The sequence below is a fragment of the Siniperca chuatsi genome, linkage group LG20 (assembly GCF_020085105.1).
Source record: "Siniperca chuatsi isolate FFG_IHB_CAS linkage group LG20, ASM2008510v1, whole genome shotgun sequence".
Lineage (NCBI taxonomy): Eukaryota > Metazoa > Chordata > Actinopteri > Centrarchiformes > Sinipercidae > Siniperca > Siniperca chuatsi.
The window spans coordinates 14,498,515-14,518,649 of record NC_058061.1 but is presented as its reverse complement, the minus strand read 5'-3'; the positions used below and the strand labels follow the sequence as shown (position 1 = coordinate 14,518,649).

At 41.7% G+C, this 20,135-nt stretch overlaps 1 protein-coding gene across 2 annotated transcripts in view; it reads right to left on the bottom strand.

Moving 5' to 3' along the window:
* Positions 1-13,938: 13,938 nt before the first annotated feature.
* ntn2 (netrin 2) overlaps positions 13,939-20,135 on the bottom strand; it is a 44,207-nt gene continuing 38,010 nt past the window's right edge. For both annotated transcript variants that reach the window (XM_044178855.1, XM_044178854.1), the window contains exons 6-7: positions 18,223-18,297; positions 13,939-18,129 (exon numbers count right to left, since the gene is read on the bottom strand). In XM_044178855.1, coding sequence (XP_044034790.1) covers positions 17,744-18,129; positions 18,223-18,297 — 461 coding nt within the window. In that variant the 3' untranslated portion in view covers positions 13,939-17,743. The remainder of the gene's footprint in view (positions 18,130-18,222; positions 18,298-20,135) is intronic.

Here is a 20,135-nt window from a genome sequence, read left to right as displayed (position 1 = left end):
CTCTGCAAGCTGATTTACAGACAACAGCGGTGTGGGCGTAGGTCTGCAACAACTGCAACCATTCCTCAAAATACCACTGATCTAGTTTACACTAACACAGAATACTAGACAAATATGTGGCTTTACTGCTCCCCTAAGTATGCAAACTATGGTAGATACAACATTTCATATAGCAGTTGCTGTACTTGTGACATGTGGGATGTCTCACTGAGTTATCAGACAACACCTGATGCATATTTTAAAGCAGGTTTTGCTTATAATCTGATAAAGAAGTCTTTGACATGTACCTTTTGGCAAGTTCAGATGGAAACCAGGATGGTGAGTGTAACCAAAATGACCGAGTGTTCAGTTGACTGCACAATAACTGCAGCAATGAAATCTTTTTTGAATGGCAAACAAATGAAATGAATCTATACAGTTTTGGAATAACAATATCAGTGGAGATATTATATTCAGTGAGCAGCATGTTCCATATGCAAAAAAATGGGGGAAGGAGGTGGGCAGTTGTGGGAGCACAGTTTTCCCTAAAAACACTGGAGGCCAAGTGAAATTGAGCCTAATTCCCTGGAATGCTGCTTCCGTCTGGACACGTCGATTTAAAATAAAGCTTATTGTGATAGTGGGGGTTCAGCCCCCAGATAGAGTAATGAAAAGAAAACTGGCAGAGCTCCCAATGGGAAAAGCTCACCTTCCACCCTGCTGGCCATAAGCTAGATATTCATATGGATGCATACCTACGGGAGGGAAGTGAGTGTGTGTGTTTCTATGTGCATAAATAGTGCGTTTGTACATACGTTTATGTGAGCATCAGTTGTTCAGAATGCTAAGCTGTACACAAACATGCACTTATCCAGTGTCAGTGGAAGGAAAAGCTGTATGGAGGGAAAGTGAATGAGGGGTTTGGAACCACAACAGGTAATTAAGTGACTGTGCAGGTGTGTCTGTGGTGGTGGTGAAAGGTGATGGGGGCTGAATCACTGATAGGTTCTGAGTAACAGCACACATCAAAATCAAGAAGAAAAAAAAAACTAGGATCGGGAACTAGAGAAGGCAAGAAGTAGAGTGCAAATGACCAGGCGATAGGTTAGCTGTGAAAGTGATGGATGTGTAACAAGCAGCTAACAGCCACTAAGCCGGTGAGCAAGACAGGCAGACAGCTGCACAGGTCGCTCTGCCTGGAAGCTTTACGAGCCGGCTCAGGTGTTCCTCTCTGAAGGGCCTTTACAGGCCTGAGGATGCATTTAATGAGCCTGGCTGGGTCTGACACATGCACACTTACGCATATGCGCACAGACACACCAAACAATAATATTTTTTGTTAGAGCTGTCAAACAATGGATATTTAAGTCACAACTACATATTTCCTCACATGCTGAATGAAAACCTACAGAGTTACAGTTTATATTCTGAAATTCCATCTTCAATTGAGACTCAACATTGGAATAACACAGTCCACCAAAATCAGTTGCCATTGCAGCTGCTGCTTCTTTACAAAAAGCTGAAATCATGAGATGAATTTGACTAGTTGAATAGCTATTTTCTCGTTCACCTCATCTAACTCTCACCAAGAAAGCGAATAAGCATATTTCACAACTTTTTTGAACTAGTCCACCAAATTATTTTTTTATTCATTGTACAGTGTACAGAGCCCCAAATGGCAGGGCAGTTGCCTGGCATGATAAACAGGATAACATAACCGAGCATGATTGATGCAATTAAAAACATGTATTAACCTGTTAAAGCTGAACTTAACTTTTAGCACATTGTGATCCTCGCTAAAAAGAAGCTGAAACCATTGAAAATATGCCAAAGCTGCTGTTAATGATTCAGTCTTTGCAAAACATGGAAACTTTGAAAGATAGCTCAACTGAGTTCATGCAGTTTATTTCCCTCTGCATGAAAATACAAACTATTTAACTAAATGCTGACACCCCTAATCTAAATCTGGGTGGGAGAGCACTATAACGGTGGTATAAAAGACAAAGCAGAGTTATGATTCGGACAAATTCATCAACGTTATGATATAAAAAATGTTAAAAGGGTTTCAAATCCCTATAATAACAAAATGGTATTACATGAGCAGTGTTTCCAAAACAAGTGTCTTTTATTTCACCTGGATGAGATCCATGCCTGATGCTTTCAGTTTAAGCAAATTATAAATGGTGTGTGGAGCTTTGTTTGTTAAATGGGTCCAACATTCACTCACTGCTTAATTGAATGAACTTTAGTTTATAGGTTGAGTCAGAATACGGTCTGATAGAAAATTTCCAAGAAATGTTTATACTTTGGGAATGTAGTTGCACTGAACTCCTTTGTTGGTTTGTGTGTCCTGGAGATAGAGGTGTATTTGTGTATGTGTTGATAGATTTTAGTTTGTAGTATGTTTGTAGTATGTAGTTTGTATGTGTGACAAAGAAATAGCAAGGAGGCTTAGAGTTAGGGTGAGGCTGTGCTGCACAGGGTTCAAATTACTAACTTGTGTGGGGTGTAGTGGGATGGGGTTAATAATTCAACATCACAATGCTGCTGCTGCTGTCTACATGTACAGCATGACCTCACAGAAAATGTGAACAGCATTTATTAAATCATCAAATGAATGCTATGATTTTTGTGCAATTGTAGATGTTCAAATTTACATTTTTAAAAACATTTTAAGCACTTCCCAGCATAAAAATATATTGCAGCATTTCCATTAGTACAATTAGTACAAAAAACAAGTAAATAAAAAATGTGCATGAGCGATACATAGTATATGATAGGAGGACGTTTATGAAGGATTGACTGACTCTCTGCATGCTGCATGACAACGGCTGCTGCCTGGGCTGTGCTTTCTTCAATTTCAACATCATCTAACATTATGCTAACATTGTCACAACATTAATGTAGCAATTTAACAGTCAGTGGCTGATGCTAAGCAGACAAAGCAGCAGCAGGCACAGGGTGTATAGGAATGCAGGCTTTCTGTATGTTTGTACTGCAGCAGCTGGGCTTGGCCACAGGTATGTACAAGGCTGTGAGGTGGAATACTCAGAATGGGAGGAGGTCCATGCCATCTGCAGCCTGACTGTGCACTCTACCGTGGGAGAAAAGCTGAAGGATAGACACAGCAGCTAGCATGGTGGTAAAAGGTGTCAAGACAAATAGACAGAGGGAGAGAGTGAGGGGAATCCTTGTACTTGACCAAGGCTGAAGGGATGGAGGTGGGGAGGCAGCTGTTAGGGATGTAGGCCAGCTTTAAGGGTTGGCAGACACTCGGTAATTTAAAACAGTAATGACTGACTTTTTGTGTTGACAGTAACACTAAAACTGTCATCTGTACAACTGCTGACAGAGCCAAATTCACAAATGTACATTCTAATTGTGAGGTTGGTAAAACTTACCTCTTAACTTTAACCTGCAATGACTGATTCTTTTGGCCACTTGGGGGCAGCAGAAACAAGTTGTGAACACAACACTGACATATCATCACCTTTAAGTTGATATGTTAAACTTGTTAGCCATTAGATAATGAAACAACACGCTCATCCCCAGTATGTATAGATGGATGCTGAATCCTCAAAAGCAAAAAAAATAAATAAATCAGGAGTAGGACAGTATTCGCTATAAAACTCCATAAATCTGAGGGGAGCTGTAGAATCAGGTGATAATTCTGTGTAGATTCATCACTACCCCTTTCACATTGTTTCCACATTGTCATTTGATACATTGTTATCTTTTGTTATTTAATAAAAACACGCTTAGTCTGCACTTGATTAAGCTTGATTGGCAGAAAAAGGACTCCTGGGTCCAAGGCTGTGATGAAGTCTCAACTTGAGAAAACAAATATACTGTCAACCAGTATGAATGATGCCAATAATCAAAGCAACAGTATGCTTCAGTGTTGCTGGTTTACCAAGGTCACATGCTTTTCTGAAGGATAAACACTTGACTCTGAATGACTTTAACCAGAGTAGCCTGCATATCACTTTATTAAAATCCATAAGTCTTATTCATTTTGATAAATTCTCAGTCTGTATCATCTAGAATTTCACCCCAGCACCACCGACTCTTGCCTTCATATCCAAACAGATGAAACATCTCACCTAAAACAGCTCTCTTCGTCACTGCCTAGCCACCGTTCTTCTCAGAAAGAGCCCACCTCTCAGGTATAAAAGTGAGGGCTGCACACGTGTGTAACTTTCCATCATTTTTGGGGGTGGCCAGATGGCCCCTTAATTAAAACCAGATGGTGGCAGTTAAAAAAAGAGGAAAAATGAAAGGATTTGTGTATTACACTGAGAAATATAAAGATAGTTACCTGGATAATAGCATGTGATAATACAGCTAATCGTTTGTTTTTGGGGAATCACAAGTGTGCACCAACAAGAGACAGGAAGAAGCCATTACAAAGTTAACATATTAAAGCAAGGAATACTTGATTGTTCCATTCTTCTCGGGTGCTCATTAATTATGCGAGCAGAAGTTAAGTCATAAGAAAAGAATAAATATCATTAAAGGGAATTCAGAGGGAATTGTTTTTCTCAGTATTGAACTATTGTACACCAAGGGTTCATAAAATATATTTTACCTTAAAACAGTGATGAAAGTGAGATTGTCAAATTCTCAAACACATTTTTTACCTTCTCTAAACATACTAAACTCTTGTTTTGGCTGAACGTCACAGCAAAACAAACATTCCTGTCAGAGAGATTTTTTCAGATGACACATGTCACAAATCTGCTTCAAATTATCTACCCCCAAATAAATATTCAGGTCCCTATATTTCTGAGGTAAAACGCTAATGGCTTCAAGTCAGCATTAATTCACTCCAACGCACTTGAGTCGATCAAACTCCACAGTAGGCCGTGCTAACCACCGCTGAAAAGTCATAACCACAGTGGTTATTGTAGGGCTGGTGTTAGCCATATTGTAGCTCAACACCTTCTAATGACCGTCAGCCTATTGCAGCTCACGTTAGATGTGTAATGCGATACCGCTGTTCACACCACAAACCAACAGGTCTTCAGGGACTTTTCAAAAGTTGTCTTGCAATTGACTCCCACTGAATGTCGGCCTTAACTGACTGACTGAGTAGTTAGATTTGTTGAAAGATAAATAAGGAAGGAAGAGGAGTTCTGGTTGGAGAGTAAAACGGGCGAGAGCTGCCAGAGACCTATGGTGCTTCTGGCATAAAACAAACAGATTTTGTATTATGAAAGCAAGTTTGGCTCGTGCCGTCTGCACTTAACTCTGTTGTGATTACAAGCTTGGCAATTTGTGAAGGTCAAGTATGGTGTTTTAGACAAGAAGAACATAAACAAAATCTTTCTTTCACTCTTTTGTGTTTTCTTCATTTCTATTCTCACTCAATTTAAATCCTCGTTTTTATTTTTGTAATCAGACGGAGCTTCAGAAGTCTGCTGCATTCCAGCGAGCTTACAAAGCTCTCTCACCTGGTTGTTATTATGCATGCTTTTTGTGTGGTACGGCCTCCCCACTCCCTTTTCCCCAATAACCCTCTCCTCGCCTCAGCCTTGAAATAATAATCACAACTCTGTCATGGCACCCTGGCACACATAGCCCCCTGCCTTGCCCTGATCAGGGAGGCCTGAGAGCTTCGACCCTAAAGATAGCTATCATTTGTAGGTTTCTTGCGCTGCAGCAGAGGGGATATAGTTGGATTCAGGAGTTAAGTGCTTCTTCATGACATTACGTTCAGGTCTGCTGTGTTTTTGATTATTCGCAAAGCTGCTTCATCTCTCTGCGAAATGGCCTGCTTGTGTCAGTGGGCTATGTAAACACCTGAGCCTTCATATATGAACATCAGTGTTGACTTTTCAAAGCACAGGCATGAGAGAAAATACATATAGAACCTAAAGGTCACGTGAGAGTGCATGCTGGTTCAAAGAGACAGGACGATTATCAAGCATTAAAAGAAGTGTCTTCAAGAATGTGATGTGGGGAGAGATGAGCCTATAAGATGGTCTCCTTTAGTAAACATAAACTACATTAAAGTCACACATCTGGCTCTGTCACAATCACTTCAATGGGGTTTTCCCCACCTCTATCTCGAGTTTCTGGGATAGCTGGGACAGGTGCACATTCAGGTGGAGCATTACTCCACTCCTCTCTATTGCTCCTTACTGACAGTCCCATATCTCAGAACATCATTGCTCTTGTATTGTGTGATGAGGTTTGTACACCTGCATTTCTTTTTTTGAGTGTGAAGTGTAGGCCTCGCTAGTCCTTTGGCCAGTAACTTCAAAGCAAACATTTTCATCTCATGTCACTTATAAATTGCTTTAGTGAGGCCAAATACTGCAGGTTTCACATTCCAAGCTAAACTTCCTCAAGATAGTAAAATGATCAAAATATGACATTTTTTACATAGTGGAAACTATGAGGTAAACATAATCATTATTCGGTACCAAAGTCAGTGTAAAAAGTGATTTAAACAGGTTCACTGAACATTATGATGGAAATAATTTAGTTTTAGGTCTGGTTATGCAGCCAGTGGTTATGAGTTTCTGGTCTATGGCGCTGTTATGGATTGTTTTTCCAGTCACTCATGTTTGCACAATGAGGTACCTTTTCTTCCACTGCAATGAGTGCTCGAAAGTAACGATTTACCAACACGCCGCACCACTCCAAAGCCCATCAACATTTTGCCAGGCATGACTCTTTCATTATGCCTGTCGGGAGGAAAAGGAAACATGAATGGATCATGCCAGGATGGTTCTTGCCCGTGTCTGGATACCCGTCTAGCATGTCGTGTGTGTGTGTTTTGGAGCAACTGGCGGTCTCAGTCGGTGTTGATAATGCTGGCCTGAGGTTAGGGTGCCAAAGTAAATTGTGACGGCTTTCCAATTTGTGGCCTGGTTCTACTACATGCAGCCACTGCTTGTGTTGCCCTGGCCGTAGCTTGGCTTCAGCCATTACTGCTCAAGAAACAGGAGTAGGGGACAGGAAGTGTGGTTTCCTCTGCTTTTACAGCACCGTGTCAGGCCTTGGGCCCTGCGTGGGCGGCCCTACTAACCACTGAACTGTGACATACACTCATAGGAATGTGCTTTTATTAAAAATGACTGATTGCAGCCTCAATCACTCATTGTATTTTTGGTGTTTTGCAACTGCTGAGGTTGTTATTCCTGTGTAGCCATGTCATTGGTGGCAGTCTCTATATGCTTTTTTTGTTGTTGTTGCTTGAACCAGAATCTGAATACAGACACTATTACACAAATTAAGCCTCTATGCCATGAAAACCAGATCTAGTCCTTAGCTCTACCATCATGCTAGCGAGGTGTTTTATTAGCCTGCGGGCGCGGCTGCCGAGTGGCATCTGTCATCAGAGCGTGCCCTCGCTCTACGCCAAGGTGAGTTTATTTGGTTTGATACGTGGTGTACTGCCCATATTTTCACAGGTGCCTGTGTTGTTGAACCAAGAGCCTGATTCCTGCTTTCCCTGGCAGACACAAGACCCTGGTTGTCCAGAACTTCCTCTGGTGGATGGGGGGGCTCTGCTCCCTTAGGAAGCATTCCCCTTCACTCTGAAAATCTCTGTCTATCTCCTTTAATCGATTATTTGGGGCTGAGTTTGTGTATCTGTAAATGAAAATGATTTGTGGTAATGAAAAGCATTATTTGGGATGGACTGATACTTATGTGCTTATGTGCACCCATTTTGTCAGATACAGCAGCACAGTTTGACTTTGGTTTTTAATAGTTACCAAGTCTGTAAATGACAAGACTTTATTGGGCCAGTGAGTGATTGAATGTCAAGACTGTCAAAAAGCAGTAGAAAGAGCACCATGGATCAAGTCCTTTGCTCTCTCACTATTTTTCATATTACATCAACATATTTAAGTGCAAATATCCATGGCCGATTTAGACATGGTGGAAGAATAATGGTCCAGGAGCTGTCATTAGCTGTGACGGGTCTCAGGGTAGAGAGTCCTCCTGGCAGAACCACGTCCTGGTGAGCAGCTGCGGTCAAGTCACGGCAGGCGCTCTTTCACAGCTGGGCTAAGGCTTCATGGGGGGAGCTGAGAGCAGGTTGCTGCCTGTGGGGAGCTTTGCTGGCCCTTTTTATAACCCTGTGACACTGGTGATAGTGGGGGAAAGTCCGTCACATGCCTGTTGATGTCAATCTGAGGTCAGATGTAGATGTTCTATAGCCTATGTAACATGGGGAGAAGATGCTGTCTAGACAGAGCTTAACTAAACTTAATTAAATTAAAACACCATAATGCTTTAAATGAAGTACTTGTCGGATCTTTGAACAGCGTCTGAAACCCCCTCCACCCACACCCTTCTAATGTAGGAACTGGGGAGGCTGTATCCGACAATTTTTGTGCGCAGGGATGGCAATGTCAGTCAGTCCACCGCTTTGGTCTAGGCTGAAATATCCCAACAACTATTGGATAGATTACCATAAAATTTGGTACTGATATCCATGGTGCCCCAAGGATGAATACTAATGACTTTGGTGATCCCCTGACTTTTCATATAGCTCCACTAGCAGGTCAAATTTTTCACTTATCCAGTGAAAAATCTCAACAGGTACTCCATGGACTGGTACAAAATGTTGTGCAGCCATTGATGGTTCCCTAATGACGTTTGGTGATCCCCTAACTTTTCCTGTAGTGCCCCCATGAGGTTGATATTTGTGGTTTTAAGTGAAATGTCTCTGACTTTCCATCTTACGGCATCATCAGGTCAAAATTTCACTTTGACTTGCAAAACTAATGACATTTCCATCAGCCTCAGCTGTTCCTTGTGCTAACTAGCAAATGTTAGCATGCTAACACCCCAAATGTAGACAATGAACAAGGTAAACATCAAACTCACTAAACATAAGCATGTTTACATTGTCATTGAGAGCTCCACTTTTCCAACTGTCACAAACATAAAGACCACAGTTCCCACTAGCATGGAAAAGCCTCTAGGTCCTTTTCTTGAGAAGTGGACAGAGGAAGAGATCATCTTCTAAGAGGAAAAAGGGAACGTCTTATTCACTGGGTAGTTGTGTTGGCCTGCAGACATCTAAGTGTGACTGGAAAAGTCCTTTTGGACATTGGAGCTTAGTGACATCTCAGTCTGGACTCATCACTGTCTTAGTTATCCCTGGAGGGAAAGGCCCCTGTCTTCCATCAAAACCACATAGGTCACTTTTTACACATTTCATGAGCCTCCTTAACTGCTACCCATTCTTCCCATCTCGTCCCCATGCTGTCATGTGGTCTCTATTCTTCATGTCATTCTCTAATCACTTTCCTTTCCTCCCTCAACCATTTTTTTCTCCAACCCTGCTTGCCCTCTCTTGTTTTGAGCCCTCCCCCTGTTTTTCTCTGTCTGTCTTCACAGATAAGTAGGCATCCCTCACCTTTCACATAACATCACATGGTAGCAATCAGAGTGGGCTTTGGCAGACAAATTAGGGCAGTTAATGTAGACCGGAGATCAGTGCAGAGGCGGGGAAGCTAGTGCTAAATGCCAACAGATGGGGCCTGAAGTGGATCGGCCCAATCTAACCCAATATGGTACAGTATAGCCTGGGGTGTAGAGCTGAAAGAGGGAAAGAAGAGCATTCTTACTAAATCTAGTTTTTTATTAGCAAGAAATGGAAGACTCTAAAGCATGGAAAGATGTAGAGAGAAAACATGGCCAATGTTAAGCTAATTTCACTCCAAAAAGGAAGGAAAACTGTTTTTTGATTGGAAAAACTATTGAACCTGGGTCTTATCTGAGATTAAATTCTGTCCAAAACCAGATTTTTCTGGAAAATGCCTAAAGACATATTGTCAACACCATTCCTCGTCTGCATCCCTCTCTGGCTCTAGAGGACTCAGCAACAAAACATGTTTCTCTCTGTCCATTTATGAAGAAACTGTGTATATGTATTCCAAAAAATGAGTCAGATTTATTTCAAACACAGCTTGCCCCCAGTTCACCACTGAATTATGCATATTTAATCAAATGTTTGGCTGAGACGACCAATGCAATTCAAAGCCAGTTCAGCATGGATACTCCTCATATGGCACATTTTCACCAATCAGTCTGTCATCACTTGTAAAATATGAATGAATAATGCTCTCTGAAATTTTTTAATTCAGAATACAGTTCTCCTGTAAAATGTGGGACTCATCATACGATGCTCTGTGAGTATGTTTCTCATGATTATATTCCAGTTAATCTGGTTTGATGATGTGTATGTCCTGTATAGACAAATAATTGACCCTTTACACCGGATCTAACCAGTGAGCGCAATGACCTCTCCATCTGTCATCTAGTCCAACTGAACTGTCTTGTAAGAGTGTGAGGAGAATTATGTTTTGACATTCCTCTCTCCTCAGACCTTGGCAAAATCAAAGCCAATACGCTCTCTGATTTCTGTATCCAACCTTTATCCCAAACCAAAATGCCTGCCCCAGGCTTGGTCCTGAAGTAGCCTACCACAATCAGATGGAGCATTCTCGGCCAAACACAACACTGCAAAATATTGAAGGTGTTTTTTATCATTTTATCACTTTTATCATTAAAAGTGTTCACATTAAAGTTAAAGTTTAATAATTACTCAGCCCTAAAGCCAGGATTGTAACTCTTGAAATGAAAATGTGCCGTTATAAGTGAGACAACTCACATAGGGCTTAGGGAAAATTTATCAGTGTAATTTCTATTTGTCCATCTGCACACAATCTGCTTTTTGTGATCACCACACACACACACACACACACGCACACGCACGCACACTCACGCACACTCACACACTCACACACACACACACACACACACACACACACACACACACACACACACACACACACACACACACACACACACACACACACATTCCTCTTATGTTACAGGCTTTGAAGAGGCAGATTCATCCCCATTTTCAACAGTACCCAATCAAACACAAAGCTGAGGGGCGGATTAGGAGAAGGCTTGTGCTGCACAATGCTCCTATCAGGGACCACACTGGTTTTAAATTACCCCCTATTCCTCACTCATTTTCAATCACTCACTGGCCCAATAAAGTTTGTTTCTCCAATAAAAAAGACCAACAAAGGAACACTGAATCCCAGTTATGTGCAACAGCAGTCCCTTACAATCCTCGACACTGTGTGTTTGTGTCTGGAAAATTGTCATGGATGTGATTGACCCATTTGTGGGCTTACAGATCAGATGGGTTGAAAGTGAGAAGAAGACATTTCCTTTATCGGGATGAAAAGTTCTTTTTTTGTGAAATGGAAAAATGGATAGATGGAAAGATGGAGAGATTGAAGGATGACAGATGTGCGAGTGGAGGTGTGGTCATTGTCACGCATGTTGTCAGTTCCAGAGGGAGTGGTGTCTCTTTAGACGACAGCTGGTTTCACTCAGAGAAAAGACATGCAGCAGAGAGAGAGAGAGAGATCAGACCTTCACCTCTGAATATTTATGATCTTGGTCCACACAGATTTCTCGCCACATTTTTTGCGGTTTTGGGGGAGTGGGTTAGTACTTGGTGACCCATACATACATGAGTGTTCACAGATACATTCAGATATTCACACATGCATTCACTGTCTCTGAGGGGGAACGAGATGGGGGGGGTAAGAAATAAAAAAGGGAAATAAGTCAAAGAGATCATTAGAATGGAAAGTCGTGAACGTGGCGAAAAGTAAAAGAAGTACATTAAGGAAAAGAGAAGATTTAGGAAACATGCACACACACACACAGAGAGAGAGAGAGAGAGAGAGAGAGAGAGAGAGAGAGAGACCCCATGCTGGAAAATGCCGTTGTTGAGCTTTGAAGCACAGTGGTAATGAGGCTCCATTTAAAGCCAATGAAGCCGCTTTGGCAGCTTATGAAAGCATGATTGGTAAGCCCCCCTCGTCTGCTGCTTGGTGGTGTATGCATGTGTGTGCGAGTGTCAGTAGGATAGGGAGGGGGAAGAATGGACAGTATTTGGCCAGATCCACTTTGCTCTTTTCGAGTGCTCTTAGCAGCAGCTCTCTCCCAGACCAGTCACTCACACGAAGAACGAATACAAGCAGAGCCCCTCAGCTCTTTATGCAACAGATTGCCAGCAAATACACATTTATCAAGGTGGAATATGGAGAAAGACATTTTTGTTGGCAGAGAGAGAAAGAGAAACAACAGAGGATGTTGCAAGCTAACATAGCCTAATGCAGAAGAAACTTCAGGAAACCCAAGCAGAACAATGAATGAGAAACTGGGTGTTGGTGCAGGTCATAACAAAAAACTGATTTGATATACTGATGCAGAGGCATACTCCCAACAGAAACAGTAGGTAAGCTGTCTTATGTAAAACATATAGTGTGGAAGAAGCCTGTTAAGAGTTGGAACGGTGGCCTTCTGGCTTGAGAGACTTTGGGGATGGAAAGACCAGCACAGGTTATAAAGTTCACATAAAATGTGCCTAAAGTGCCACAGAAGAGAACAGGTACATGATACAAGATACAAGAAAGATTTTTTTGATCATTTTACAACACAGAGTGGTATAATGATATTTTGTTTTGTAGTTCCCTTTATGCTACTCAAAAAAATTATATACAGTAGATCAGTGAATATGTCATAGAAATAATAAATCATAGAAATTTACATGGTGGAGTGCTGAGGATGAATTTAGGAGTGTCACAGCCTGAGGGAAGAAGCTGCTCTGTAGTCTGATGGTAGGACAGCAGATACTTCTGTATCTCTTGCCAGACAGCAGCAGGGTGAACAGGCTGTGGCTGGGGTGGGTACTGTCCTTTAGTATCCTTTGATGATGATCCTACATCTGTTATTTGAAGGTTGTCACTAACAAAAAAAATTGGCTACATGGACATGTTAAAGAGGGGAAACTACATTTACTATATTGATATATGTTTTGTTGCACCTCCATAACACTGGTAGCAGCCTGAACCTTCACACTCCTATAGAGTATTTACATCCTAATGAATACCTCCCTTCTCCATCCTAAAATCTGAAAACTTAAGGGACAGTTATCATTTTATGTGAATTTGTGCCCATATAAGCCAGATGATGCAGGGAGATAGAGAGAGAGATAAAGACATGAACAGAAACTTTGAGCATGTGTTGGAGAGTTCACAAGCCTGAGAACATCCTGCAGGATGTCCAAAATCTCAGTCCTGTCACAAGCAGTACGAGAGAAAGACAGAGAGATAAAGAGAGATGTCACTGTTAAGTCAAATACCTGCAGAATTCAATCAATCTTGCAATCTTGTGAAGTAACAAATATATCAAGGGGAGTGGAGTCTCACTTAGACTCAGCCCTGACTCTATTCCTGTAACCGAATTATAGGACCATAAATCTCCACTGTCGATTTGGCCATTTAAACCGTTTTGGCATAATGGGGACTGGACAGGAATGGGAAGCTGATGCCAAGATGTCCAGGATGGATGTGCTTGATGCAGAGGTGTGTGTGTGTGTGTGTGTGTGTCCAGACAATCTCAGCAACCTCTATTCTCAAAGCCTTGATGGCCATGCCTGGGGAGAGTGATGATAAATGGTCGCTTTCCTGTAATTTACCTTCAGAAGGATGGATGGAGCTGGCCTGTTTGGTTAAAGGGTGGGGAGACAAGGAGAGAGGAGACTGTAGGTGAGAGAGGGGAGGGAGTAAGGAGTTTCCTGCTTTGGACCTGACTCTGGAGTTGGGTTTCCTCAGAGGTGAGGTACACATACAAGTGTGTGTGTGTGTGTGTGTGCCTCACTGTTTATTTACAGAGCTTTAGCTCTTGCTCCGTTCATAGAGGAGGGGAGCCGCTCTGCCCAGTACTCTCCCCCTTCAAACCCCAGTTTAGCCCCTGTGAGTGGAAACACACTAGAGCACTGCCCACTGTATGTGAGCATACTTTCCAATGGGAAACACACACATAACAATTTGATATAATTTCCGCAGCTCAGGCTAATGACTGCAATCAAAGAGACAGATGATCACCATAACACACAGCTCATTAACTAATAATTTATTTTTTTATCATTTAGATTAAAAAGTCAGTGGTTCATTGCCTCAGAGGAAAATGTACAAGGAAGACTTTGATATAACACAAGTGAAGAGCAGGACTGAACTGAGGGAAGAATCCCTTTGTTCGCCAAGAAAGGTAGGTGGGCAATTTTTGACGCATTATTCCCAGGACATTAATGTAACAGAAAGTAGTGGGTTGTTGTGTCAGTTCCCGTCTGTACCTCTATGGGAAAAGCAGAGGGTCCGATCAGCCCGTGTCACATTTTTACTCAATCCTCCTCAAAGTCATTTACAATTTGGGCGGTTGTTGTCTGGAAACAAAATAAAACCAAAAGGAATACATTCTGTGTAATATCTGAACCACATCTTCTGGTCGTGATCACAAAAGCATATGTTTCTGGTTACTACATCCATATAACATCATCTGGTTTGTACATCCATACACATGAGTCATCCCAGGCCAAGTGACGCTTTATAAAAGACAACATAAATGGCAAGAGGCAGTTCAGTACATATTTACAACATTAAAATCGGTCAAAACTTATTAAATGAGGCAAGATGGAAGTGAAACATAAAAAATGGGAAACAGACTAGGAAAATGTAAATGATAATTGTTCATCATAGGCTGTTCAGACTCCTCAATGCAAACATTAAACAGTGGCAAAACTGAGAAAATGTCCACCTTCAAATGAGAGCTCTCTCACCCCTCTGCACTTTCACTTAATGTGCATATCACTTGTTTACTTGGGTAGGGTTAATTAGACACACACACACACACACACACACACACACACACACACACACACACACACACACACACACACACACACACACACACACACCTGTGAATGCTATAAATGCTGCAAAGGGGGGAAACAAAGCAAAGCAGTTATGGCCTCAGTTCTACTGCCAAGCTGCTGGGCTAGTTAACGTAAAACAACAGGACGGTTCTCCCCATGAGGCTCACTAAATAGCATTCACAAGACTACTTCCACCCCCCAAACAGCATCTGGCTCCCACTTTCTTCTTATCTTTATTTCAACATTGGGGGTGGGCACTTAAGAAAAGGAAAAGAGGGAGCCAATAGAAAGAAAAGGATTTTATGTGATTCTACATGAAAGAAAGTCCAAATTCAAGGACACTGCAGGTCCTCCACAAGTGTGTTGGGCGCTTAAGGAGTTGAGCACCAGAGAGGCCTCACGGTCACATAATTTAACCATCCATCATAATGTGTCACACCATACTCACATACCAGGGTGAGGAGACTGGTGCTACTGTAACACCACCTGTCTGACAGGCCACTGTGGACAGCCAACACACAAATAATTGACTGTTTGGCTCTGCATTTTTGTGAAATTCCGACGGTGGGAATTGTGCCCTGGGCATAGTGCTGTCAAAACTTCAACGCTTTTTATGTCCTTCTTTGCTCTTTTGTCACACACTGGAAATCAAGGAGGGTGATAACTCATTTTGGTTACTGGTTGTTTTTGGATTAGATCATTAAAATGTCATTATGAGACAGTCAGATAAGCATGAAGATCTACAATCATTTAAACATCATCTAACCCTGTTCATAGTTTATAATAGCATCAACTGTCATGACATCCACATTCTTAAGCTTGGTGACATTATTTCATAAACACTTACAATCAGACCATACACCTGTGTGAGTGTGTTCTTCACAGTTTTGACATACATTCTCTGAAGACGTGAAAACAAGAACTACAGTGCAGTACAGTACACTGAGGAGTTTTGGCACCCTTGTTCTGTGCTGTCACTTATCTAAAACACTGAATATACAACATGCAAAATGGGTTAAAAAGAGAGTTTGGGGAGGGTGGTGGCTGACACAGAGAAGAGAGAAGAGAGCAGAGGAGAGACACTTTTGGAAGAATGACAAACCAAACATACCACCGCAGCCAGAGGAGCGTAACCACTAGCTAGCATGACATGCCTGTCGGCACACTCACTGCTACGCTAGTTTGATGTGCCCCTCAAAACTGTGTGTTTGTCTTGTACTCTATTTAAATAAATTGTAATGTGCTTTACAGAATGAAATAACAGCAAAAGGCAGATAAAAGCTTGAGAGCTACCAGACGGTTCTCTCTGTGGTTTTCGTTGGTCCTGACTTCCATAGTCTTTTAATTGAATTTAAAAACTGACTATGCTTATTTGGCAAAGGATGACAGGGACTGCGTTAGGGTAGGCAAGTGGGGGAAGATGACTTGGGAAGTTTTCCTTTGGATCTTGATGCTCATATTGGTTTAGGTCTTGCTTTGCTCACTGTAAGGTTTTGATGGACCAGCAAAACCCACAAACATGCAAGCATAATAAATCACATGAGGAATGAAATATGATCCTCTCATGTCATAATACAATCAGTGAGCACTAAAAACTTTCCAGCCTCATTCATTTTGTCAAAATATGCTAGAGAAAAACACGACTATGTTGTTTATCCGACTTTGTTTTCTTTTTACTGCATGAAAAGGAACTCTTGTTTCAATCTCTTATTTTGGCAAACAAAAGTCTACCAGTCACTAGACACATCAGGAAAATGTTCAGACATTTAAATACAAAGAAATGACACTGGCCACACAGCAACATCTGGAAGGCCACTACCCAGCGGAAGACATTATCCATAAAGCAAAAAGTCTCCTTGGAAATATTGGTATTGTTCTGAAATTCCAGCCATTTGTCCACACCGCTTAAACTGTCTTCCAGAAAAAGTGACAAGCAATGAGACATGATGGTGATGCATGACTTTATAAACCACTCACGAGAGGGACTGGTGGTGAAGAGGCACAGCCCCGAAGGCCTGGAATGTGACTCACACATGCTAACAGGGTTTGTTCTGCGTAAAATGAAACAAAAAGATACATCTCAAACAAGGATATGGCTGGGATATGGATGGATGAGATAAAAAGTAGCCACACAAAGAATATAAACTCTACTATGAGCAGTGGCATCAAATATTTGCAGATATAACAGCCTACATGAGCAGTTTATTCTGTGAGGGCTGTCTGGTGGCAGCAGCAGTGGTGGTGAGACTGAGGTTTGCTGTGGAAAAATGTCCCTGCAAAGGGAGCCCTTGGTTCCTCACGGGACAAGAGTTTTATAGTTACAGTCTGTACTGCAGAGACCTGGAGCAAGTAGGCCAGTTTTTTTATGAACATTTTAACAGCAAATGTTGAAAGGTTGTCAGGTGGTACAGCTCATGCTGATCCAAGTTGAGTTTGTTTCAACAATGAAACGTGAGGAGGCCAAGCTGAGGATGTGCAGCTTGTCTTGTTGCTGAAATCAGTCAGTCTCTGAAGTGACAAGCACTGTTGAATAAAATCCTCAGAGAAGTATGTGAAGTGTGAGCACTGGTATTCTTATATGTCAAACAAAGTGGCAGGAGACAGTCTTGACAGGAGGAGGCGGCTGAGCGTCAGGGGGCATAGTTGAGGGACAAGTGGACATTTCCGCTGTCGTCGTCGAGGGAGGGAATGGCGTCTGCTTTTGTCTACACTTCATACCCTTTTTAATGGTCCCTTTTTAAGGCAAACCAATCGGACAAAAAGGACAACTGACATAAAGACAAAACTTGAAAAATAAAAAGGGAAATAATTATACAATATACACAAAACGTGGTCCTTAAACAGGTAGGGTACATGCAGTCTTTCTAATGTGCACTGTTCCCATGATGGGGGAAGACGAAGGATTCAGGGGGAGGAGAGGGAGATCACTGGGTAAGGGTTTCATGAAGACGGGCGATGGAGGAAGAGGAAGGGATGAACGCTGCTTTCCCATCACGCTTTGCTGCACTTCCCCTTCTTCTCTTTGCGCTGGAACTTCCTCAGGCGCCTCGTCCAAACGTCCCTCCACTGGATCACCAGGCTGTTCTTATCAGCCACTAGGCCCAAACGCTCTGCCCCTGGACTGGTGGCTCCACCCCCAGGCCCAACTCCTGGACCCGCCCCTGTGCCCGTTCCACCGTCGCTGCCACCCATCACCAAGAATCGTTTGCTCATCTGGATCTTGGGACATTTGCAGGCTAGGTCCTTCATGTGTACCCACAGATTGTTGTCGCCTCGCTTCAAGGGCTCACCGCGGCTCTTGTACACAGACACCACATTAACTGAGAACTTAGCCCAGTCCCCTATCGTCTCCATGTCCAGCACGTTCACTTGGACCGCTGGGGACACATTCATAAAAGAAACACTCAGGTCAATACTCCCAACAAAGCACGTTTATTAATTATGGTTGATAATTAATTCTACTTTCTTACCATAATCCTTCTTGCAATATTTCTTCATGTTGATCTTCAGGTTGCCCTTCACTGGTTTACAGTAGGACTCACAATCTGCAAAAACAAGAACAACCAACATTCACTCGTGTAATGCGGGCTGTAACTCCATGGTTCCTCTTAACAATACTTACTGACACTCAAATTACACACATAATGGGACACTTACACACTTGAAATTTGAATCGTTGCCATAGGGTTGCATTTTAGGACTATTTCACACTATTTCATAGTGCATTATGTGGTGCTCTTGTGGCACATAAATAGCGACCAGCACATCTGTAATACAAAGTTAGTGTGACAAAACATTGTAAACTGTTATGTAGTGTGAAACCACCAATAAACACACTCAACAGCATCAAAATAAATCACTATGCATTTGTTTCTGCACATGCACACAGGCCAAGGTTGTTATATATTAAGGTTGTTATATGTAATTAAGATTATATTTGTACTTGTATTGTTTTATGTGTGTTTTTTGTGGCAAGTATGCTCATATTTACACTTGCCCTCACAACAATATATATTCACTGACTGGGCCGAAGGCTGCAAGGGAAACTGGAGCGGGTTGGATAATGTTGAGCTCGGTTTTGGTTTTTGTGTGCTTAAATACAACTTCTGACAAATCACACATCAAACCCCTGCAACAGCCGGTGCTGGGAGGCAAGTGAAACATACCAGAGTAGTAAAAGTGTTCAGTTTGACATGTTTTCCGGGGTCTTGAGAAAAGACAGAGCAGGTCATGGTTGGATGTATGTGAATAGACCTTGGCTGCCAGCATGAAGACTGAGACCACACATTGGACAGATGACTTCTACTGACCACTCATAGGTGGAGCCACCAGTGATGAGGTGTTATAATTATGATTGTGATCGTTAAAATGGACTTCTTGGCTGAGTGACCAATCTCAGATCTCTTCTTGACTGACTCTGGGTTTGGTTTAGTTGTCATGTATCTATGAGCATCTTTTTCAGGTCGACCCTTCTTCACACAGTTACACATATATGGAAACTGCACTGGAAACAATTCTGCCCTAAATTTCTCAATCTGAAACTTGAAGCAACCTCCTCTCTGGCTGCAACCTCACATCTCTGCACTCTATGGCCCAAAGTTTACCTTCAACCTAAATAAAAATTGATTATTACAATAATAAATGAAATATTTTGTAAATTGATGTTGAAAAATAACTGTGTACAACACTTTCTATGGACCATGAAAGCTGGAGATAAGTTAAGTCAGATAGAGCACATCCATGTGATTATTTCCCATGGTTTGTTTCTTATGATCCTGAAATATTTATTTTGTCATCTCAACATTAAAAGCTTTGCTTCTCTGTGATCACGAAATATGTTTTCCATGAGCTGAGAGCAGAGGGAATTGGAACTTAGAAGACTGGCAAAATTAAATTAACTTAACAGATGATCAAAAACAAGTGCTCATGTTAAAAATCGATAGCAAGAATCCTTGATACGATTCAAAGCATTGCACTGTTTTTAAATTGTGCTCATGGTAACTACTGCTACTGGAGCTGTGACAAGAAAGAAAGAGACACTGCTGAAGAGACACCATCATTAGCAAGGCTCTACTTGACTTGATGCCACTGGATTTTATGAACCGTAGAATTTCTGATCCACTTATTTCAATTACAAAACTATTTCAATTACAAAACTATGACAAGGACACAAAATTAAGAAAAAAAATATGAAAAATAATGGACTGAAAATGTAGAGAATGCCAACAAAATAATTTCCCAACATGCTTCTAGTCAGACACGAAAAGCTGACCATGCTGCTCGCTTGGAATGTCAGTGCATGAAACTGAAAAAACACATGCTGGTAACTGGACTGATATCTGTGGTCAGGCCTCTCATTGCTTTCAAAAGGAAAACCATTCAG